We start from the raw sequence: 26,101 nt of genomic DNA on the forward strand, positions 1-26,101 counted from the left end.
CAGTGGAGCATTCAACAAAGCATGTGTCAAATAACATTCTCGTGAGCAAAATTCTGCGTGTCAAAAGTAATGTTTGCGTTACTGTAATATGCAATCTGTGCTCTATCTGGTTAAAATCTATCGTACGTGTTATTATTTATGGGAGAATGTTGTGGCATATCCACTATATGAACTGCTCTGTTATTTCTTACTGACGTATTACGCTATCGATGACACCTATTGTCTGTTTCATTCATCATAATATGTTGTTGCTGATGTTGTTGCTGCTCATAAGATCGACTGTTATTAAATGTACGCTGAAAATTGTGCTCATCATTTTTTTTTTACGTCTGTCATGATAGTAATTTCTATACGGCGCATTGCGATGCGAGTTGAAATAGTGTGTTGTCTGTACGTAGTTATTTCTTTGCTGCCATGCGTTACTATTTGTTGGATCTGGGACTATACGTGCACGCGGCGAAACATTAAAGTTTGGTTGACCTTGTAGACTGCATTGTTGGTTAGGTATGCTAAGCGGTTGACTTTCATGTTATTGTAGTGAAAAACATCTATTGTTACAAAAATGTGGTTCCTGTTACTAATAATTTTACACATACTGATGATTACGATTTTATCTGTAATTAAAATTACGCTGGTTTTGGAGTGCCTAAAGAATGTTGTCACTTTCCGTAAAAATTTGTCTTATCGGGTTTTCATTACATATTCTTAATTCTAGATAGAGCAATAGTTAAAGAGCAGTTTGGATAGATATATAGGATAGTAGAAGAGAAGGCAGCAGTGCAGAAAACTAAAGATGAAACAGCACTACTCCAGCTCGGGGCCCTATGCTCGCTACGGCACATATTCATTAAAGCGTAATGAATCCCCTGAGGTCAATTACGCACTGCAAATCAATTTTGGCTTTTGCGTTACAGGCAATTGCGGTATAAATTCAAAAGCAAATAGTTGTATCCAAGTTAATTCTAGTTTCTTCATTATAGGCAATGCTGTTGTAAAAACAAAAATAAATTGTCGCATCTGGTTCAAAGCTAGCTTCTGCATTACAGGCAATAGCGGTGAAAGCATAAAAACAAATTGTCGTATACAGCTCAAAGCGTGTACCTGTGTTCTGTCATTATTAAATTCTTTACATTTTCTTGCGGATAAAAATTGCTCGTAATCTACGTACTCGTCATTGAATTTGAAAACACGTTCGGGTTTGTGTGTGAATCTGTTTGTCTGTGTCATTTCGTACTTCAAGTTGCGTAGCTTTTCAGATTTTAAGTCGCGTAGCTTTTCGGATTTTAAGTCGCGTAGTCTTTGTAAATTGCTCACATTAAACACGCTGCGTGACTCTGACAAATGCTCGCAACGTGGCGGTTTCTGTGACGTATTGGTGACTGAAATAGTTTTCAACTCTGTTACTGTAACACTTTCGTCAATTTGGTTGATCTGTCTTGCTAATTTCTCGTCAACTTCCATATGCGGAGTGTGTGAAACTTCCAGTGGCTCTAAATTAAACTCGTCGCGTATCTGTACTGCGTTTTTAGGGGATTGTTCGGTGACTGCATTAATTTCGTGTATCTGTGTTGCGTTTGCTGAACATTGTTCAGTGACTGCATTAACTTCGTCTTTATGTAATTCTGTTGTGCTTACACGTGTGCTACTTAATTCTTGTGCAACAGTGCCAACTTCTTCATTACTGTTATTAGCACAAGTCTTAGTATCCACACGTAATTGTCCTCTATTATCATAATAATGCGCGGCAATGGCTTCAATCTGTTCATTAAGCTGTTCATTCCGTTCACTAAGTTGTTTGATTTTTTTATTAATGTTGTCTTGTTCTTCATTCGATTGTTTATACCTTTCATTAATTAATTCACTTCGTTTGAAACCGTTTTCCAGTCTTTCATTCATTAGTCGTAAAATTGCTATAATGTGATCCTGGCCAAAATTATCTACTCTGTTATCTGTGCTGTTTAATGGTGGATCTGGAATTGTTTCGCTTTCTGTAACCATTTGGTTATTTTGAGATTTACAAAAAGGTTTGTCAGTCGAATGTACACTGTCGGTCATTATTTCTGAATTAAATGGATCCGTCGTACTTTCAGAACACTGTCCATTTTCATTACACAAATTTGTCTGTACGTTACTTAAACTTTCCAAACCGGGTGTATTAGGCTCGGCAGCGCTCATTACAATAGAGCGTCCCGCGTCATCAATTGTCGTCAAATTAACAGACGAGACAATTGAGTTCGTTTGTTCATCATTAAGATAAAAGTCATCATTAGTGGTTGGAATGCACTGATTGTTAGTGAACGCAGGATTGTCATCATTACACTGCGTGTCACATGTCCTATCGGTAAAGTCGTTTGAGCCGGTAATTTCGTTCGTAATACCTCGCGATACACTATTCACAGTCTTTCGCGGCATTTTTACAATAGTCACAAATATTCACAAAACAAAGAAGCACAATGCAAAAACAACACACAAATACAACAGAGCAACGAATTGCCGTTGACCTGTAGAGAGAAAGTCACAAGATTAGTAAAAGCGTAGCGCCAAATCCTAATTATACTTAAGCAAATAAGAGCAGATATCTGACTGTTGTTCAAAAGATTCTCAACGAAATTCGTTCCTGGACTGGGTGTCGCTAAGTGTAACGTCCCCACAAAAATTTGAAAGACAATATTATTTAAGAATGATAATGGACATTGCGCTAAGTGTAACCTCTCCACTGAAATTTTAAAGACAGAAATATAAAATGAATAGGAGCCAAGCGTAACCTCCCCAGCAATTAAATTTAATGACAATAAAAGTGAGAATCGCAATCTGACCCAAGTATAAATTCCTCACAAAAAAATGAAAGTCAATTCAGTGATAAGAAAATCTCAGTGATAATGATAATTCAATTAAACCGAAATATCGGTTTTTGGCCCTTGTGTAAAATCAGAATTAATTTCTTACCTCATTGAAACTGCTTGTCAAATTTCTGCTCTTATTGTTAGCCACGGCTTGGAGGAACTGCATTGCAAATAATATTTTTTTTTTAAATTTAACTGAAACTTTTCTTTAAGGGAAATGGAAGGAAATCGTTGGTTTAATTAAAAGATATTTTTTTTTGTAAAAAAATTGCTTTGAAATCAAAATTATTATTGGGGCATTTGTTGGAAATTAATTACAATAAATAAACTTTACATTATCTGATGATTACCTTAATTAACAATATACCTCATTCAGCATCTTGACCAGAATGCCATGTCGACGCTCGCCGACTGCGTCCCGCTCGCGACCGTGACAGGACTAAACCACTACTGCCGACAGACTACATCATACAACCGCACTGGGCTGCTACTACTGACCGAGTGCACTGGCCTACTGCAACTCGCGTACTCCACGACGACTACTACTGAACTGCTCGCAACACTCGCGCGGTCAAGCGCAGACTAACCACGATAATAGGCTCTCTGGTCAAAGATTTTAACGTGCCTCACCATCGCTGCTACGTTACATACGTGTTTCAAGGGCTGACAAATACAACGATGTGTTTTATTTTATGCTGTTAAAATTCACAAAACTATTAGGTAGAATTTACACAGACGACAATTTTACAATTTGTAAATGCTCGACTAAGCCGGTGGTGTAATGTGGCCAGTCAACGAAGACCAAAAGAGGTTGAAGGTGTGAAATAATTTGCGCAATCAAAAATTTTTGTATAGCAGTAGGAGGGAGCGCCATTTACAATATACTAGAAATCCTGTTCGGTCGGGTCAAATCTATTGGGGTTGCGTGTGAAGGTCATTTTCATAAGTTTTTCTTCAATAACTAGAATACTGCAGCCTCTATCGAAAATTTATCCCAGAACAAAATTTAACTACGATTCCTACAAAAAGCGTCTATTCGTTTTTTCTAATGTTTGGCGCGTAGTGAGGGAGAGAATATGAAAATGTAGCGCATGATTTGGTGGCCAGACATAAAATGGCGGTTTGCATAAAACGACATTGATAGGGGCAACTTAATCACTTTGTATTTCAGACAGAATGTACATGAAGTTCAGAGATCTCACCGATTGTAGTTTTTCAGCATAACGTCCAACGAAAGGGATTTAGTAAAATCTTTAGTAAAAACTTCAGGCAGTTTGCTATCGAGGTATATACACCTGAACAGATAAATATCGCTGAACGAATTTGTTTCTCAAAATGTGATTAATTTATTTAACAGATTTTTTACTGCAGAATTTTAGCTCACAGCTAAGCTTACGTTACCTCTTATCGCTTTTCACTCTCTACTACTACAGGGAGAGCGCGCTGTTGGAGTCAATCTCTTTTCAAACAAATACGAGTAGAGTTGGCAGAGGGAGTCTCCTACCGCGAATATTTTGGAGGTGGCTTCCTGTTCTCACATATGCATTCCATCCTTTTCAGGTGTTCATCCATTAACAGCTTCATGACAATGACTTTCAAAATCGGTTACAGCTATCCAAATAACATATACGAACACTGTAAAGTGACATGGTGTTTCTATGTATGACATCGCGAATAATTCATTGTTTACAAACCACGTGCAAGTCAATCTTCACAATGTGCAGTACTGGTCAGATGAAAACTCACTCTGTCTGAGAGAGGTGGATAACCTGCTACTCTAGTTTGACTGAATGTGGTGCTGGAATTTCGAGAATCGCATCATTCGTTCCTACACTCCTGGAAATGGAAAAAGGAACACATTGACACCGGTGTGTCAGACCCACCATACTTGCTCCGGACACTGCGAGAGGGCTGTACAAGCAATGATCACACGCAAGGCACAGCGGACACACCAGGAACCGCGGTGTTGGCCGTCGAATGGCGCTAGCTGCGCAGCATTTGTGCACCGCCGCCGTCAGTGTCAGCCAGTTTGCCGTGGCATACGGAGCTCCATCGCAGTCTTTAACACTGGTAGCATGCCGCGACAGCGTGGACGTGAACCGTATGTGCAGTTGACGGACTTTGAGCGAGGGCGCATAGTGGGCATGCAGGAGGCCGGGTGGACGTACCGCCGAATTGCTCAACACGTGGGGCGTGAGGTCTCCACAGTACATCGATGTTGTCGCCAGTGGTCGGCGGAAGGTGCACGTGCCCGTCGACCTGGGACCGGACCGCAGCGACGCACGGATGCACGCCAAGACCGTAGGATCCTACGCAGTGCCGTAGGGGACCGCACCGCCACTTCCCAGCAAATTAGGGACACTGTTGCTCCTGGGGTATCGGCGAGGACCATTCGCAACCGTCTCCATGAAGCTGGGCTACGGTCCCGCACGCCGTTAGGCCGTCTTCCGCTCACGCCCCAACATCGTGCAGCCCGCCTCCAGTGGTGTCGCGACAGGCGTGAATGGAGGGACGAATGGAGACGTGTCGTCTTCAGCGTTGAGAGTCGCTTCTGCCTTGGTGCCAATGATGGTCGTATGCGTGTTTGGCGCCGTGCAGGTGAGCGCCACAATCAGGACTGCATACGACCGAGGCACACTGGGCCAACACCCGGCATCATGGTGTGGGGAGCGATCTCCTACACTGGCCGTACACCACTGGTGATCGTCGAGGGGACACTGAATAGTGCACGGTACATCCAAACCGTCATCGAACCCATCGTTCTACCATTCCTAGACCGGCAAGGGAACTTGCTGTTCCAACAGGACAATGCACGTCCGCATGTATCCCGTTCCACCCAACGTGCTCTAGAAGGTGTAAGTCAACTACCCTGGCCAGCAAGATCTCCGGATCTGTCCCCCATTGAGCATGTTTGGGACTGGATGAAGCGTCGTCTCACGCGGTCTGCACGTCCAGCACGAACGCTGGTCCAACTGAGGCGCCAGGTGGAAATGGCATGGCAAGCCGTTCCACAGGACTACATCCAGCATCTCTACTATCGTCTCCATGGGAGAATAGCAGCCTGCATTGCTGCGAAAGGTGGATATACACTGTACTAGTGCCGACATTGTGCATGCTCTGTTGCCTGTGTCTATGTGCCTGTGGTTCTGTCAGTGTGATCATGTGATGTATCTGACCCCAGGAATGTGTCAATAAAGTTTCCCCTTCCTGGGACAATGAATTCACGGTGTTCTTATTTCAATTTCCAGGAGTGTATTTTATTGACGCCATTCTAAACAGCCACAAGTATTTACAGTTCGCTCTGCACAGATAATTGCAGACGTTCTTAATAGAACATTTTGCGACAGCTGGATTCGTACTGCTCTCAGTATTAATCAGGAAACTTTATTGGCAGATCCATTTTAATTTTCAGCACTATTCTACTTCAGGAAATTGTCTTATGGGGGATCAACTTTGACCTGTGAGATACGTTTAAACTTTTCACTGTTCCCGAAACGAACAATTCATGTCCTGTAACTACAAAACATCATCCATAAAAATTCCAAGACTCGACCACTGGATTGGATAATGCACGCTACTAACAGCCAATACACCACCTTTTGTTGGTTCCTACACAGTTCTGCCGTTAATACCAAATAAGACAAAACAGGATATGCCAATAAATTTAAAATAACACAAAAAGACCATACTTCAATTTTCCGTAGAAACAAATGTAATTCATTGGCTTGAACTCTAGCCCAACAAACGGTTCCACGAAATGTTATGAAACCTCTTTCTTCCGAACTATCAAGCTCAGTAAACTCTGATTCTGCTTTAGAAAACCGGGAAAGCAGAAGGGTACGCCAGTGCACAACAGAGCACTTTCGAATGCGTTTAGGCTTTCTGAACTGGAAAAGAAATTTTGCTGGCCAAGAAAGTGCAATAATTTCCGAACACCTTAAAACAGCACATCCCCTCTGAAGCCAAACAATGCCAGTTGACTTTTCTTTTCACGAGCAATAAACAGTCATACGAAACACTTTTAACATTCAGGCCGTTCGCCAGTCAGCCTCAGAGACAGAATGTAGGTGCTTCCAAAGGACATATCCTGCTCCCACAAACGGCACGCTGTTGCAGAGTGTTATCTCATGCTAGGACTTCTAGCAAGTTTATTCACAACAAATTACGGAAAACATCTGTAGTTATGGGGCTGTCTCCCACCTCTAGGTCACCGTAGTAGGCTCTTGCAACAAATCCCTCAAGGATACAGGCTAGCCGGCCGTGGTGGCCAAGCGGTTAAAGGCGCTACAGTCTGGAACCGCGCGGCCGCTACGGTCGCAGGTTCGAATCCTGCCTCGGGCATGGATGTGTGTGATGTCCTTTGGTTAGTTAGGTTTAAGTAGTTCTAAGTTCTAGGGGACTGATGACCTTAGAAGTTAAGTCCCATAGTGCTCAGAGCCATTTGAACCATTTGATACAGGGTACTTTCCTGGCTCAATATTATATAAAAATCAACACCTATTTCTTTCAGGCATTGTTTATAAAGTATATATTTTACAGAGTTTTTATTGACATCGGCTAATGCAGCACACTTTCTAAACAAATTAGAACTATTTTGAATATTTTTGAACCTGCTTAGGGTTATTAAAAATTACAAAGAAATTGTTGCATTTTGTTTCCAAAATGCTTCCTCAAATTGAGGTACCATTTAATCCAATGTTATATATTTGAAGGGGACCACATTTTTACCAGATATGCATGATATAATGGCTGAGGTGCTAGACCTATTTAATTCCACGTGTTATGTATATTACAAGGATAAAAAATATCACCTCTTACATTTTCAAAAAAGTGGTTCAAATGGCTCTAAGCACTATGGGACTTAACATCTGTGGTCATCAGTCCCCTAGACTTAGAACTACTTAAACCTAACTAACCTAAGGACATCACACACATCCATGCCCGAGGCAGGATTCGAACCTGCGACCGTAGCAGCAGCGCGGTTCCGGACTGAAGCGGCTAGAGCCGCTCGGCCACAGCGGCCAGCTTACATTTTAATTTTTATAATTTGATTTTCCAAATAAAATGTTACTTTTTCTATAATTTAGTTGATTCTGTAATAAAGCTTAGATCTACTATAAGTATGGACTATTGCAAGATATAGAAAAAAATTAGAGCAAAGCTTTATAAACTGTAGGAAATACTTGTACCTGAATTCTGAAAAAATACAACTTGCAGGAAGTTGTGAATGAAGATATGAGTCCACTTAAACTGTGGCTCAGAACAGTCTTGAAGCATAGTCTTCATCCTGCAGCATTTCTTCATCTTCAAGCTTCCTCTTGGGATTCCTTTTAGCACTTCTTGCTTCTTTGGTAACTTGAATAGCGAATCTTTCAGCTTCATGCATCAGTTGTCTGTCACACACAAGCAATTGATCTTCCATATTAGAGCCACATTTTATGCCTAAATTTCTCAGGACTTCCAACCTTCCTATCACTCCATAATTGAAACATATCACTGCATCTAGTACACCAACTTTTAATGTATTTAGTCCCACAAAAACATTCTTGGGTAATATTTGCCATATGCAATGGTTGAAATTTTCATTTGTATTCTGTGTGTCCCCATGAAGACATTTATTAAGCAAGTCAGGGTCACTCACGTCTCTAAAACTTGGTTTTATTTCATTCATAACAGGCTCAGGAAGAGAATGCTAATGATGGTATATTTGACCACTTTCTTTTGCCTTTTTGGTAACCACACCAAGAATATGCCCCTTTAGAGCTAAGTCCCTGAACAGGGTGGTCATCTGTGGACAACTTATGAAAGTAGGTGGCCCATACAGCCCATATTGTCACTCAATAAGTTTAATAAAAAATTGTGGGAAAGTTGAAAGATTCTAAACACTTGGGGGTGATCTCCACAGAAGGCATATTGAGTGGGTTGGAGATCAAAATCGAGGATCGAAGTCGGAAAGCAATATTACTTCAGTCTGTCAAGCAATTTCAAACTACAGCTGTACAAAATACTGTTTCATGAAGATTAAAGTACTGAATAATCAGACTGACAGTTAATATGTACTACTATGGACACAGCCAAAAAAGTTGAAAATTTGACAATTCTCATTTCAACTGTCTCATCAATATTGTGAACACAAAGAAGCTGAAGGCTGGATACAGTTGACTTATTGCATGGAACACTGAATGTTGGATGAAAAAAGAACATGGGGAACTTTGGCCGCTGAGTTTTCAGTTGACGCAACATTGAGCGACTTGTGTGTCGATGATGATGAAATGACAATGAGGACAACACAACACCCATTCCTCGAGTGGTTGAATATCTCCAACCCAGCCAGGGATTGAACCCAAACCAGCTACATGGCAGTTAGATGTACAGACCACCCAGCTAAGGGGCAGACCAGTTGGGTACAAAAATACATTTTTATTATATCTGTCCACCCTAAGGGCTAAATACTGCCATGTAAGAGACACTAGAGAAGAGTTAAAATGATTCACAGTGTGCCACATGGCACGAGACAGTAACAATGTTCCGGCATCACAAACATCCGAAACAGTTACAACTGTTTTGGGCTGCACATAAATAGGAGAATTAATCTGCAAACTGACAGGAACTGTCAGAGATTCGCTGCCTGAACAAACCCAATGTTTTGATGACTATTCTAGACGTCTTTGTAGTGTGTTGCGAGTGAAGACCATGAGCAAAAACCATGCTAGCAACACAAGACTAATAGACCAGTTTCAGAAAAATAGTGTACCCAAATTAAATTTTCAACGCAGTTAGTCACCACAAAATACACAAAAAACCACCCCAGGAAAATCTGTGAAATCATATTATGCAGATAAGTTTAATTATTCAGTAGAATGTCAAGGATATATCCTGAAGTTTCAAGAAACACATTTAGTTCCATAAGTGTATGAAAAACAAATATCACTAACTCATCTTTTGTTCCATCAAGCAATAGCTTTAGCCACTGCTTTCCACTCATGTTGTTATGATGCCTACCATAAACAATATTTTTGTGTATATTAATATTTACAATAGAGCGAAAATAAGGCTAAGAAAAGAATGATAATCAATTACTTCTGTCTAAGATTAGTGGTTATTCCTTGCTGACCTATATGAAAGATCTTTGGAATCAGTCTTCTACATAAACCAATCTCATTTTATGATTGCAGGAGTGGCGCTAGGCAAGGGCTAAAATTTGCCATGTCTCTCTACTCATGAGGTGCTTCCAGAACATGTACTACACGAAACAGTAAGTAAATTGTAATTTTTAAAAAATACTTCATTACTTACATGACAAATTAAATTTACTGATTACACTGAGGTGACAAAAATTATGGGATAGCGATAGGCACATATACATGTGGCGGTAGTATCGTGTACACAAGGTTTAAAAGGGCAGTGCATCGGCGAGGCTGTCATTTGTACTCAGGTGAATCGTGTGGAAAGTTTTCCGATGTTATTATTGCTGCATGACGGGAATTAACAGACTCCAAACACACAATGGCAGTTGGAGCTAGATGTATAGAACATTCCATTTCGGATGTCGCTAGGGAACTGAATATTCTGAGATACACAGTGTCAAGAGTGTACCGAGAATACCAAATTTCACGCATTACCTCTCAACACTGCCAATGGAGTAGCCAACGGCCTACTCTTAACGCCCAAGAGCAGCGGCGTTTTCAAAGAGTTGCCAGTGCTAACACACAAATAGTACTGTGTGAGATAACTACAGAAATCGATGTAGGACGTGCACCGAACCGTATCTGTCAGGAAAGTGGGGCAAAATTTGGCGTTAATGGGCTATGGGACCAAACTACTGTCACGCGAGCCTTCGCTAACAGCACGGAATCGCCTGTGGTGGCTCTCCTGGGATCGTTATCACATCGGTTGGACCTTAGATGACTGAAAACCGTGGCCTGGTCAGATGAGTCCCAATTTCACTTGGTGAGAGCTGACGGTGGGATTCGAGTGTGGTGCAGAGCCCCAAGAAGCCTTGGACCCAAGTTGTCAACAAGGACTGTGCAAGCTGGTGATGGCTCCATGTTGGTGGGGCTGTGTTTACATGGAACAGAGTCTTCTGGTCCAACTGAACCGATCATTGACTGGAAATGTTTATGTTTCGCTACTTGAAGACCATTTGCAGCCATTCATGAATTTCATGTTGCCAAACAACGATGGATTTTTTTTGGATTTCAATACTCCCTGTCGGGACTTGTTTGAAGAACATTTCGGACAGTTCAAGCGAATTATTTGACCACCCACATTGCCTGACACGAATCCCATCGAGAATTTATGGGACATAATCGAGAGGTCAGTTTGTGCAGAAAATCCTGCTTCGGTAATAGTTTCGCAATTATGGACGCCTGTAGAGGCAGCATGGCTCAGTATTTCTGCAGGGGACTTCCGACTTGTTGAGTGCATGCCATGAAGAGCCGCTGCACAATGCTGGGAAAATAAAATGCGTGGCTTCTTAAAATGTATTGAATTAATGAGATTAATTTTTCGGCGTGAATGACAAGCACAATAAGCTGAGCTGTGCCTGGAAATAAGTCCGTATTAGTTCATATTATTTTGCAGGGCGGAGTAGTTTCTTTCTCCGCTGTAGATTTGTGCTTACCATTCTTTATAATACTATGTTTGGTCGCCGCGTTCACCTTTGAAGTCTTGACCGTGTTCCTATTAAGCTTATCGGATCTTCGTAATTTTCCAAAGTACACAGGTGGGCTTCAGTGGTTGTAATTATTGCACTATTTGAAATAACAACTCACACGACCTTTCTGTTAATAAAACAATACTGTATTTTTCTAAACGGAGCACATATAAAATCCACACTCCTCACTTATTCATAGCGACCCCAAAATGGCGGTCTACAATTACTCGCTAAAAAATTGACGTGCTTCTCACTCTTTCACTAGCTGAGCGCGAATCCCTCCTTCCTCCTACCGGTACCAGAAAAAATCCTCTGTTTCTTAACAACTGAAAGTCAAAAAATACATGACGGTAGGCATAGGCTCTATGATGGGCTACCGCTTCATCTTGTCTCTTTGCCTTTAAGGAAGACGAAAACATAAAGGAAACGCAAAAGGTTTATCACAAATGCCCCCCTACTGTATACTGTCGGAAATAAGTCTCTTTATTTAGGGAGACAGTATACAGTAGTCTTATTAACCTTGGGGCTCATAGTTCAGTCACTTGGTGCACGTCAATGGAGTTTTAATACCCTTATGTTACTACAAATATATCTAAAAAGCTCATTTTCTTGGCCATTACAAATTCATACATATAAATACATTCACATATACTTATATCACGTAATTACATTCACATATATTCATATTACATATCGCACGTCCATGGCGTGCTAACGTCGTAGTCTCTTATTTCTCCTTACATTTATTAAGTAGTATTATCAGGAGGAAAATGTTACATTTCTTACATTGTCCTTTCACCATATTTTAATAATTGTTTTTCTCCTTGGTGTTTGGTTTATTAGCCATTCTGATAAGCTACCCTTTCGACACACGTTATCTCATTGTTCGCTGCACTTACGGCCAGCAGCAGCTCATTGTTTAACGCGCCCTACTCAGTGAGGCAAACGCCACGTGAGCAGCAGCACTGCCCGCGCCCACACTGTAATGTCGCTCCAGGCTCGTGAAGTCGGTGTTGTATTTGCCCTCCAGTCCGGATACTGGATACGACGGATTCAGCTCCAACGCTCAACCGAAGAACACCAATACCTCATCTCGCGCCTGGGCGAGGATTTCGGCCAGTGACATTGAAGGTAAGAGCCGCACTGCAGGATACGGCATTATCTTCCGTCGTGCATTATAGTTAGCGGTTCTCACACCTCAACTCGTGGTCATACTGATTTCCTCTGATATCTCCGTCGCACACGCATCACACTCTCTGTATTCACTTTGCTAGACTGCAGCGTTTACTCATATTACGGCCGAGCCGTTATTTTCAATATTATTACGCCTTAATATTTTTGTATCACTTCACACGTGCGAGTATTTTACTCGTCCGTCGCGTTGCACTTCACATACATACATAAGTTGTTCTTCTTCAAGTATAAAATCTCACATAAAATTGATAATAGTACATACATAGACATAAACATTGACAATAATAGAGTTGACACATAAATTTACAATTCACATCCACATTTCATATACGGACTCCATGACATGCACCCTCTTACACACTAATACGTAAATCAGGAAGTATCTTTCATTTATCCTGAACATTCGCATTTTCTATTCTTGTCTTGCAGGACCGACCTCCTACGCGTTTTTACGTCCACAAATACACATAGAAAAGAAGAAAAGAGTACATACATACATTTTATATGGACATCGACATTGACAATTATATAGTTGGCAAATAAATGTCCAATTCACATTCACATTTCGTATATGGACTCTATGTTAAGCAGCATCTGACACAGCAATAAGTATATTAGAAGGAATCTTGCATTTGTTCTGAATGTTTGCTCTTTCTTGTTATTGTCTTGCAGGACCGACCGCCTGCGCGTTTTTACATCCAATACTACATACATATTTTCATAGACATCGACATTGACAATAGCAAAGTTGACACATAAATGTACAAGTCACATTCACATTTCCTATATGGGTTCCATGTTAGGCATCATCCATCTTACACACTAATAAGTAAATTAGAAGGAATCTCTCATTTGTTCTGAATTTTTGTTTTTCTCTTGACTTGCAGGTCCAACCTCCTGCGTCTTTTTAGCATCAAAAATACACATAGAAAATACGTTCCAGCACTACTCACTACATGGAAAACAGGATTTGCTAAGGTCTGCTTCAGAGATCAAGCTGCTTCTAGGATTGCTATTTGTAGTGCGTCGTTAGTGTACTTATTCTATCCTTGGCATTTGATAAATCTTCATACTATGTATAATATTTACAAATGCTCGTTTGTGAGCGAGTGTGGTGAATGTTTTATCCCTTGACAAACCTGACTTCATCACTGCTTGTTAATCGTCGTAATATTCCACATTCGTGAATATATATTTCAAGCCATATTTCTGCCTTATTGATTCGACGACATGTACATGTTTACCTTTGTGACGTGTGACCGATAATTTTACCGTATTTTTGTCATGTGTTGCTCCACTCATAATTCATTACCGATAGATAAGAACGCGCAAGTGCTAAAATGATGCTTTCGCTTCTGCGTGCAAGAACTCAGTGTAGAAAATATTGTTTCACTGCATTTTGTGTTCATTCCTCATACGAATCGTGTATCATATTTTCATTTATATTAACCTTATAGTTTCTCGAGCTGTAACAGTTAGTCGCTAAGGAAATATTTTTCATACTGGGTGGTTTTACATTCTGATGTCTGTGTAGCAAATCACTGTGCTGTGGTGTGTTTTAAATGTTTACCATGTACCATTGTTACTATCGACTTCACTGTTTCTCCTATACTACTCACTGCTTCTTCGTGATGTTCGTTTTCATAATTACTTACCGTACATGCATCATCATACTTTGCTTTCCCCACTCATACAACCATTCATTCTAAGACTTAAAACTATATAGTGTATTCTTTCTTACGTCAGCTTCGTGGCCCTTTCCTAGGTACCCTTGTAACATTAATCTTCATATTCGTCGCCGTATACCCATATAATCATTCATTAAAAATATTCCACATAAATCGCCATTTATACTCATGTACTACCTACCGGGTTCTCACACTAGAACCACCGCACTATTTATTTCTTTCCACAAATATAAATAAACTCGTATTACTCTAATACACTTTCATTCTCTTCCTAGATTCACTCCATGCACGGTAAGTCACCACAAACGTAGATTAACTAATTAATACCTTCAATCGAATCTAATAAAACCTTTCACTCTCTCTACTTCAAAATATTATCCAGCAGTGAAATTTCATTTATTTCTCCATATCGCTTTTGTAAACATACAGTACTTACCTCAGTTCTTTTGTTTTAAGTTCATGCAATTACATTGTGTGCGTATTGGTTGGTGTTTGTATTTACTTAGCTTATCTCCCGCGTGTTGTTCAATTCATGTTTACAGCTTTATTTTGCTGCTTATACTATAAGGTATCGTGTAATTAATAGCAACTAACATAGGTGAGCTCTGTAATAACAAATTTGTGGATATGTATTCTCCCTGTAAATTAAGCTCACTCCTTCTAATGTTGTCTGTAAAGAAGTGTAGTTCTACGATATGTTATTTTATAGTTTATGTCTCAGTCACACGCACGTCTCAGTCACACGCATTTTTCTATGTTTATGTCTCATTCTACCTTTCACATCGTCGCTCGCGTATGTGTTGTATGTAAGTCGCTTAGTTCTTAAGTTATGTGCTAATCGCGTTCTTTCAAGTGTACATGTTGTTACTTCCTTTTTCAACTTGTCTTAGTCCTGTTGTATATAGTCGGATAGGTCATTTCCTGTATACATTCTCTTCTACTTCGAATACTTATACTTATTCCTAGCTATGTACATTCAATAGAATATGTTGAGTTCACAAATTTAGCGTATTCTACTCTCCTTATAGCTTACTTGCGTCTATGTGCTCATTTTCTTAAAGCTGCATATGCTTAAACTAATGATTTACTCTTAACATTAATGCTCTTTACAGTATAGTCACCGACTTAGGAATAAATGTCTCTGTTCGTTTAGTTTGTGTTGCTCACCTACGTCAGAGTAACTAGCTGATAGGTACTCTATTTCCTATTGCTCCTATTTTGTCCAGCTGGTTAGGCGGTGTGGATGCCGATTCGCTTAAATTCTAGAATGGTTTCCGTCGCGGTGCGCAGTGTCTCTTTGCGCATCGTGCAGGGGACACTGAACTCAACCTTGCTTTTTGCCTACTTGGCCCCTACGATCAGCTGTTAAGCCGCTCCGTATATAATTGTTGAAGTACGCTCTGCTTTAAGCGCGGCAGCACGGCTCAGTATACCCCATCGCTCTTGCCTCTCGCTTAAAGCTCGCGCGCTGTGAATTAAATCTTAAGAAAGTACAATATCAAAATACAAGAAAAGTTTATTTTCACTAGGCTGAATCTCACTCTCTGCATGTTAGATAGTAAAAGAAGATTGAACATTCCTTATTGATTAAGCAGGATAGTAGAAGAGGGAGAGGGCACCGGAAATATAAATATTGTACCCCCTAGCTGGAGAGGAACCGAGCGCCAGTCGGTTTATTCGTCAAAGAGCGACAAACCTCCTACCTTCTTGCGTTTTACTGATGCAACAGATAAGGACAGAATGAGATTTGAATTTTCATTTAATAAATTTCCGCAAATCTTTATGTGGATACATGCCTTTTATTTTACCATTTTTTATATTTCCTATCAAGTAGCACCCCGGATGTGGCTTGTCAACAATGATATACGGACCAACATATAACAGTTGCCATTTTCTATTCAATGCCTTTAATTTCGATGATTTCGGATGCGTTCTTAGTAGTACCTCCTGTCCAATCTGGAATTCTGTTACGTTTTTCAATTTCCTGTCGTAAATTCCTTTCCTTATCTGAGCTTGCTCTTCCAATGTTATTAGCGCTCGCCGTACTTTCTCTTCTAAGATTACGTCTTTGTGCCTTAATTTAGGTATCGGTTTTGCCCATTCATCTAGCTCCATCTTTTCAAACATTAGTTCGGCCGGTGTGTGCCCTGTGGATGTGTGTGGTAGGTGATTTACTATGTGCTGAAACGGACCCAGGTATTCCATCCATTTCCTTTGGTTCTGTGGTATATATGTGCGGATAAACCTATTAAATTCACGGAAGCACCGTTCGACGGGACTTGCTTCCGGGTGGAACTTGGATACTAAAATATGACGTATGTTTTGTGATTTTAAAAATGATTTCCATTGGTCACATGTAAAATTTGAGGCGTTATCAGTTAGGACTGCCTGTGGTTTCCCGATGCGTGGTATGTAGTCTTCCAGAATTCGCCTTATAATTGGCCCTGACCTAACTGTTTTGACTGCGTACAGCTGGAGATACTTACTAAAAACATCATACAGGGCTACGATGTATTTAACTCCGCCGCGGGCTTGGGGATAAGGACCTGCGGCGTCAATAGATACAAGATCTCTTGGTTGCTTTGGTATTATTGGGTTTAGTGCGTTAAGACTGGTCCTATTCTGATGTTTGACGTTTTGACACACCGCACAGCGTCTGATTACTTGCTCTATACGTCGCCTCATATTAGGGAAATAACAATACGTAGAAATTTTGGCGGCACACTTCAGCACTCCATAGTGCCCCCATGCGCGGTGCGTGTGTTGAATTAAGTTTTCCACGTATTCCTGAGGTATGCACACACACCACTTATCCATTCGTCGATCTCTTCTGTGAAAGAGGACGCCATTATGTATAATGTAATACTGCTCTAAACGTTCGTGTGTTCTAGCTTGCAATTTTTTCCTTACCTTGCTCCATCTCGGGTCTTCTTCCTGTAAACGTTGCATGTTTTTGCACATTTTAATATAATATGGTTTAAAAGTTCCATCCTCTATTAAAAGGACCTTGAAGTCTGATGTTTGTTCCTCTAACTCGTGGAAATCGGTAAGACCTTGAGGTAACCGTGATAGTGCATCTGCCAAAACATTCTGTTCCCCTTTTATGTACACTATCTCAAAATCAAACTCTTGGACATACAGGCACCACCTCGCTATTCTCTTATGTAACAACTTGCACGTCAGAAGAAAAGACAAGGCTTGATGATCACAGTAAACTTTGGTATGTTTTCCCCAAAGGTAATATTGAAATTTACGAAACGCCCAAACTACTGCTAATGCTTCTAGCTCAGTTACGGAATAAGATCTTTCACATTCTGTGAGGGTTCTACTGGCAAAACTGATTACATTGACTTCTTCCTTACCATCCTTTGTTATTATTTGAAACAGGCACGCACCGAGCCCCTGATAACTAGCATCGGTGCTTAAACAAAAATCCAATTCCATATTTGGGTGTTTCAGGATAGGCGCGTTAATCAGCGCCTGCTTAATCTGCTGAAAATCATTTTCACATTCTTTAGTCCACAACCAACTGTGGTTTTTACGCAGTAAGTTTAATAGTGAACTACTGTTCAATAATTGTTGTGGCAGGAACTTCCTGAAAAACGAGGCCATACCTAGAAAACCTTTTAATTGTTTCTTAGTATAGGGTGTTGGGAAATTCCGTATCGCATCTAGTTTACTGGGGTCAGGTAGAATTCCTACTGGTGAAATAATATGCCCTAAGAATTTTACTTTTTCCTTTCCGAATTCAGACTTTTTAAAGTTAACTGTGACATTGTATTCATCAAATTTTTGCAAAATCCTTTCCAAAATACTTACATGTTCATCCCATGTTTGAGTTGCAATTAATAAATCATCAACGTAGAGTGTAACCTGGCTAAGCAGTTCCGGTCCAAGAACCCTGTCTAATGCTTCAATAAAGACACCAGCGCTCACATTTAATCCGAAAGGCAGCACCCTAAATTGGTAGCTCCTCCCGGCATTTATGAAAGCTGTATACTTTCTACTCTCTTCATGTAATAAAATTTGCCAGTACGAAGCTTTCAAATCAAGGGATGTTAAATACTTAACGCCATGGAACTTTAATAACTGCTCTTCTAGATTCTCTGGCCTTGTTCTTAGAGGAACGATGATTTTGTTTATTTCCCTCGCGTCTAACACCAACCGCACCGTTCCGTCAGTTTTACCAACTGCGAGAATCGGACTGCAGTAAGGTGAGTGCGATGTTTCAATAACCCTCCAACTAATCATACGCTCTATTTCCTTTCTTACTGCCTCTTTCTTTGCCCAAGGGGTGCCATAAGACGTTCTACAATAAGTTTCATGCGGGTATACTTCCATTTTATATTCATATCCCTTAATAACACTAGGTTGTTTACGAAAAATGTTATGATATTTGAAGAGTAATTTTGTCAGTTCACTTCGCTGTTCATTGTTAAGACAAGAGGATTTATTTATTTTACTGTCTACTATTTGCTCATCGAGGATCTCCCTACCAGAGTCATCAAGTTCCATCTCCTTTACCACTATGGGTTGAGGGTAGACAAATTTAACATTAATGTCTGGTATCGGCCTAACCTGATTTGTCATTGTAGTTCTTATTAAGTCCATAGTCAGCGTGCGCTCCCCTACATGAAACTGGCATTCCCCGCTGCCAATATCTATTTTTATCCCATATCTTCTGAACACCTCCATACCAAGCATACAGTTCACTATAAGTTTGTCTACCAACAAGAAAGTACACTGCAAAATTACGCCACATATGCTAATGGGTATGCTGGCCTGTAATTTTATAACTTTAGATTTACTTCCCGTCGCCGTTACGATCTTACAGTTCTCTACAGGTAGTGTGGGAACATTTACTTCCCTCGCTATCTCTTTGAACAAGCTAGTAGACATCAGGCTTGTCGACGCGCCAGTATCCAAAACAACTAGTACATCTATGTTTCCCACCTTTACCTTTATTATTGCTTGAATAATTTCACTTACCTTGCGTGTTGTTTCTTTCTCTTCGATAAACAAGTCTTCTTTCATTTCTGCGCCCTTATCATACCTTAAAAATAGATTCCGGATATGCTGTATGTGTAGGTTTGTTTCAGTGTCTGCTTCCTCCTTTCCGTTCCTGTTCGCTTTAGTGTTTAAGTCGCTCATATTAGTACTGTGGCACACTGACAGTTCATTACCTTCTCCTCTAGTCACGCTCGATTATTATTTCCTGGGGCCGGTAAAGGTATTGTTTCATTTTCTGCCGTCACTTCTACTATGTGTACTGTATGTTCGCGTGCTCGCCAGTTCGTGTCCCGGTTGTTTCGATTTGACTGTACGGGCTGCCTGTTATCTCTCGGATCCCTGTGTTGCATATTCCGTTCCTGGTAATTTGCATTTCCTTGTCGCCCATTGTCGAAGTTTTCCCTCGAGTTTCTATTGTCTCTGCCATTACCGTACCTATACGGCTGATATTTAGTTTCGTACGACCCTCGGCCACTCTGTGGCTGGTAGGTAGACCGATTGTACGGATTTCCGTTGTGGCGCGGCGGTACATACGGATGCCATTCATTCATACGCACACGACCGTTATAATTTCCAAAGCCGTTGCCGTTACCGTAGTTCTTCCCGTTTGGGTTGTGCTCATTACCGTTACGATAACTAGGTGTGGCTTGCCCATCCTCATGAATCAGATCTATTGAGTCGAGCACTGAAAGAAAATACTCCAGATCATATTCGGGAACAGTTATTAATTTTTCCCTAACATTTGCAGGTAACTGGTTCTTTAAGATTTTCAGTACATCGACATGAGATATCGGATTATTCCAGTAACGGGTCTTGTTTAGGTATTTTTCAAAATAGCTTCTTAGCCCCCCGAATTTTGAATGATATGGTACTGGGTTAAATACCTCTCGTCTTAACCTCTCCTGGATAGCTGTTGACCAGTATTTATCTAAAAATGCATTCTCAAACTGCTCATATGTCTCGCAAAGTTCAGACATCTCCGTAGCCCACAAAAGGGCATCACCCTCGGTGTGTCCTACTACATATTTAATTTTTTGAGCTTCTGTCCAAGTCCTGGGCAGTACGTTTCTAAAGGCTCGGACAAACACCACTGGGTGCGTTCGCTTTTTCTCATTTGAGAATACGGGAAACTGTCGATGTTTTATTAAGCTCTCATCCATTAACAACGCTGTCCAGCACGGCGGAACAGCATTTCCCTGCGGTGATGGTATATTTGTTTCAGCAAAGTTTTGCCCGCTGCTCGCGTCGCGCGTCGACATGCGGTCGCGCGGCGTGGGTTGGGCATTGTTGTCCGCGCCACTGATTCCTCCCACTGGCGGATGGCTGTTTATCGCTCCGCTTACCGCCCCAGGCGATGATATTACCGTACTTTGTTTGTTAACTATTTCGTCTCTTAACCGTTGTTCTAACTGCCTGATATCATGTTCTACGCGTTTTAAGATTTCTTCTTCCTTATCCCCCATTACTTCCTTTACTGCTTCCACATAGGTACGCTGTTCACGTACGCATTTTTCTGCGAACGTTGTATTGTCGTCCTTTGCATTGCTCTTTACCGATTCATAAAGGTGCACAATGTCTGAGTTGACCCTCTTGTGTTCTAACTTAAGTAATCCTACCTCCAATGTGATTTTTTCTACATTTTCTGGCAAGTCGTTACAGAAAGAATGTAGTTTCGCTACATCTGATTGTACATTGTCTAAGTTGACCTGCGTATTCTTTTGCATTGCCTGTAAATTCTCTTGGGTTTCTCTAATTCCGGATAGCTCCTGTCGATACGTGTGTGTTAGTGTTTCAAATTTTTCGCCCACTATGCCTTTTAATTTCTCACCCATATCGTGAACCGAAATTTGTACTTGTTCATTAATTTTACTATCCACCTCCGTGGAGATTTGTGAAATCTGCTGTGTGAACTTCGTGTCCAGACTATTGAGTTCTGTGCGCAAATTTTTTACGTCGTCTGAAATGTGTGTCATGTTTGTATTAACCTTCTCGATCTCGGACTTCACTGTGGTCATGTCTGCTTTCATGTTAGTCATGTCTGCTTGTATCGTTTGTAAACTTGACATTTTAGTCTCTAAGCCCGACATTTTTGAATTTATGTCTGCTTTCATTGCATTCATGCTTGTTTGTATGGATTCTGTTAAGGCTCGAAATAAGGCTTGCATATCTTCCGTATTCACTTCCGGCCTACGCCTGTCAGTATCTGTGTCCGTACTACGCGTACTACTCTCATTTAAAATATTCTCTGGCCTCGAGGTGCCATTAGTTACGTCTACTGTAATTAACGTATTGCTTGTAATTAAATGTTCTGTACTCACGGGGGTCGAATGCAACAATGGCATGTCGCGCCCAGCATCCAAATAATCACCGTTAAACAATTCCAAACCACTCATTGTTGCATTTTGCAAATGAACATCCACTACATTCGCATTATGATTTTCGAATGACATTTCCTTATTGTTTTGACCCTCCATTATAGAAATCCTTATACCACTGCAGTTATCAAAATAAAAATTTTCTTTTTTAAGATTTTACTTCCGCGCTACTTCTCACGCGAAAAAAAAAATGCATATACAGTTGTGTGTAATTATAGTCTCAGCTATTCTTTAGTCAATATACTTTCTATACTAATAAAGAAATGTCATTATCTCCACTTGACTACAATAGCGTTAATATCTGAAGCTTTAGGTTCTGGAATTTAGGAAATAGGTGGATGGATTTTCTAATAGGTCTACTGGGAACGCATTCTCTATATGCATTGCGCAGTCCTACCTGATTGTTGTCTTGTAAATCGTACTTCCTCTATTGTGCTTTGTTGTGTGCTCTCGGTACTGTCGCCTTTTTTCCTTCTAATTTATTTATTATTTCCTTTTTATAGCATTTCTTCAGTACCACATCATCGTCTCCGTCACATCATCAGCGTACATGGAACATAAAGAAATCGTTAACATACATGTATATTCATTTTCCTAACAATACTAGTACTCACAGTTTTGCCCACTGCGTATCGTGCCTGTCACCTGTCGCCACTTTATAGTATAATAAAATAATGAAATAGATGATAATAAAATGCGTGGCTTCTTAAAACGTATTGAATTAATGAGATTAATTTTTCGGCGTGAATGACAAGCACAATAAGCTGAGCCGTGCCTGGAAATAAGTCCGTATTAGTTCATATTATTTTGCAGGGCGGAGTAGTTTCTTTCTCCGCTGTAGATTTGTGCTTACCATTCTTTATAATACTATGTTTGGTCGCCGCGTTCACCTTTGAAGCCTTGACCGTGTTCCTATTAAGCTTATCGGATCTTCGTAATTTTCCAAAGTACACAGGTGGGCTTCAGTGGTTGTAATTATTGCACTATTTGAAATAACAACTCACACGACCTTTCTGTTAATAAAACAATACTGTATTTTTCTAAACGGAGCACATATAAAATCCACACTCCTCACTTATTCATAGCGACCCCAAAATGGCGGTCTACAATTACTCGCTAAAAAATTGACGTGCTTCTCACTCTTTCACTAGCTGAGCGCGAATCCCTCCTTCCTCCTACCGGTACCAGAAAAAATCCTCTGTTTCTTAACAACTGAAAGTCAAAAAATACATGACGGTAGGCATAGGCTCTATGATGGGCTACCGCTTCATCTTGTCTCTTTGCCTTTAAGGAAGACGAAAACATAAAGGAAATGCAAAAGGTTTATCACAGGTGCTTCCAGAACATGTACTACACGAAACAGTAAGTAAATTGTAATTTTTAAAAAATACTTCATTACTTACATGACAAATTAAATTTACTGATTACACTGAGGTGACAAAAATTATGGGATAGCGATAGGCACATATACATGTGGCGGTAGTATCGTGTACACAAGGTTTAAAAGGGCAGTGCATCGGCGAGGCTGTCATTTGTACTCAGGTGAATCGTGTGGAAAGTTTTCCGATGTTATTATTGCTGCATGACGGGAATTAACAGACTCCAAACACACAATGGCAGTTGGAGCTAGATGTATAGAACATTCCATTTCGGATGTCGCTAGGGAACTGAATATTCTGAGATACACAGTGTCAAGAGTGTACCGAGAATACCAAATTTCACGCATTACCTCTCAACACTGCCAATGGAGTAGCCAACGGCCTACTCTTAACGCCCAAGAGCAGCGGCGTTTTCAAAGAGTTGCCAGTGCTAACACACAAATAGTACTGTGTGAGATAACTACAGAAATCGATGTAGGACGTGCACCGAACCGTATCTGTCAGGAAAGTGGGGCAAAATTTGGCGTTAATGGGCTATGGGACCAAACTACTGTCACGCGAGCCTTCGCTAACAGCACGGCATCGCCTGTGGTGGCTCTCCTGGGATCGTTATCACATCGGTTGGACCTTAGATGACTGAAAACCGTGGCCTGGTCAGATGAGTCCCAATTTCACTTGGTGAGAGCTGACGGTGGGATTCGAGTGTGGTGCAGAGCCCCAAGAAGCCTTGGACCCAAGTTGTCAACAAGGACTGTGCAAGCTGGTGATGGCTCCATGTTGGTGGGGCTGTGTTTACATGGAACAGAGTCTTCTGGTCCAACTGAACCGATCATTGACTGGAAATGTTTATGTTTCGCTACTTGAAGACCATTTGCAGCCATTCATGAATTTCATGTTGCCAAACAACGATGGATTTTTTTTGGATTTCAATACTCCCTGTCGGGACTTGTTTGAAGAACATTTCGGACAGTTCAAGCGAATTATTTGACCACCCACATTGCCTGACACGAATCCCATCGAGAATTTATGGGACATAATCGAGAGGTCAGTTTGTGCAGAAAATCCTGCTTCGGTAATAGTTTCGCAATTATGGACGCCTGTAGAGGCAGCATGGCTCAGTATTTCTGCAGGGGACTTCCGACTTGTTGAGTGCATGCCATGTTGAGCCGCTGCACAATGCTGGGAAAATGGAGGTCCGACACAAATTAGGAGGCATCCCATGACGACTTTTGTCAACTCAGTGTATTTGCCCACTATTGATCCCGAAAATGCAGAATGATTTCTCTGCTTGATTTCAAGAAAAACCGTGAAGATGGTTCTTTTGGGACTGTAGTGACTAAGAACAATGTGTGAAACTGCAGGAACATTACAGTCCTGGATTTATAAGATGATTTTACAATTTTACACATGGGATAAAACTCTGGACCATTAAACATCATAGATTATAAGGAATAACTTACAGGCCAAGGTAACCAGTTATTGAGTGTTTGCAGTTAGTGGTACTGAAATAGTTTTTTGGCTGTGTTAGACGGTATTTCAGTAACTGCCGATACTATGGGCCACCTGTTGCGTCATTCAAGCTCACAATATATGACCATAGGGACTCATATTTGTAAGCAAATAAGAGGTTATTTCCTTGGAGAGACAAAGACATGATTCCAGCGTTCTTACATCTGTAGGAATAACTTCTCTTGACATGACTTACTTTACCTTATGTGATCAGGCCCAGATGACTGTGCTCAGCTACAAGGCTTGTGTTCCACTGGATTCTGTTTCCTGATTTCTGCCACCAACCACCCTAATACCAATCTGCAGCAAGGCCTCATGAATTCCATCTCTTCTTTTCTTTCGTCTGCCTCTTGGTCTTCATCTGTGGTACGGATTTCAAAGGCCATCAATAGCACTAGGACAAGAGGCGTTTCTGGCCCACTTTTGATATCAAATTGATATGCAAATTAAAAAATGCGACAGCTGATTGATTTATGACCTTAAACTATTGTTCTGCTGAGTGGTTTTTCATGTAACCACCCCCCTCCCCTTAACCTATAGTTCTGCTAAATGTTTCATGATCCCTTGGTGGTTGATTTATGACTGCCCTGGGATAATCAGTCCTTATGAGAAACTCATCATCCTTTTTCCCTCCTTCTCTCTACTGCACTGGGAAGAGGGACACTTGTTCAGTTCAGAGCCATTCATACCCCTCTGGTGAAAAGCCCCAACCCTCCCCTCCCCCACTTCCCCCCCTCCATTCCCCACCTGGAAATTGGCCGGAAGAAGATGTAGTCTATGCTGTAAAGGAAGGTTTTCACGATATGAAATTCAAATCAGTGTCAATAATATATTGTTGCATATTCATTATTTAATCAATTTGCAGGAGACAGGCTCCTCTTTGGTTGGAAGTAACTCAGTTGTGGTACCTCCACTCTTATGACATCACCCCACATCCTATTGATGAATACTGGTGCAGTTAGGTCAAAATCCGTACTGCATCGATACCCCAACCCATCAGTTCTCTAGAAATACAGAGGCACTTTTGATTGATCACTTGCATATTTTGGAGTAAATATCTTATCAAATCGATTGACTGTGTGGAATATTGCAATTTACAGGAAAACCACTCCTAATATATCTTAGGTCTTGTATATACTGACTCATGACTACACAAGCACCCTCCTCCACCATACGTCTGACGAAAAAAACCTTCTGATCGCATCTTTGTGTGGGCCACACTGCACCACACATGACAGATCGCTGGCAACCCTTTGACTACCAAGCACTGGGCTGGCAGGCACCTGAGGATGAATGTGTGATACCATATGCTGGCTTCCTTTGAAATATGATACCAGACTCTCTTCCTGACTTCTTTCTAGACACACATATTCCACACAAGGTCAATGGAACCAGCTGCTGTACGTGCTAGCCCTATTATGCAGATACTGACTGAGTTACTTCACAA

General features: G+C 40.8%; 1 protein-coding gene across 1 annotated transcript in view; it reads left to right on the forward strand.

The window, feature by feature from the left end:
- The window catches only part of LOC124770361, a 124,706-nt gene that overhangs the window by 39,047 nt on the left and 59,558 nt on the right, over window positions 1–26,101 (forward strand). Inside the window, exon 2 of the mRNA XM_047249194.1 lies at window positions 10,019–10,098. Coding sequence (XP_047105150.1) covers window positions 10,064–10,098 — 35 coding nt within the window. The 5' untranslated portion in view covers window positions 10,019–10,063. The remainder of the gene's footprint in view (window positions 1–10,018; window positions 10,099–26,101) is intronic.

The sequence above is a fragment of the Schistocerca piceifrons genome, unplaced genomic scaffold (genome assembly GCF_021461385.2).
Source record: "Schistocerca piceifrons isolate TAMUIC-IGC-003096 unplaced genomic scaffold, iqSchPice1.1 HiC_scaffold_798, whole genome shotgun sequence".
NCBI classification, from domain to species: Eukaryota; Metazoa; Arthropoda; class Insecta; order Orthoptera; family Acrididae; genus Schistocerca; species Schistocerca piceifrons.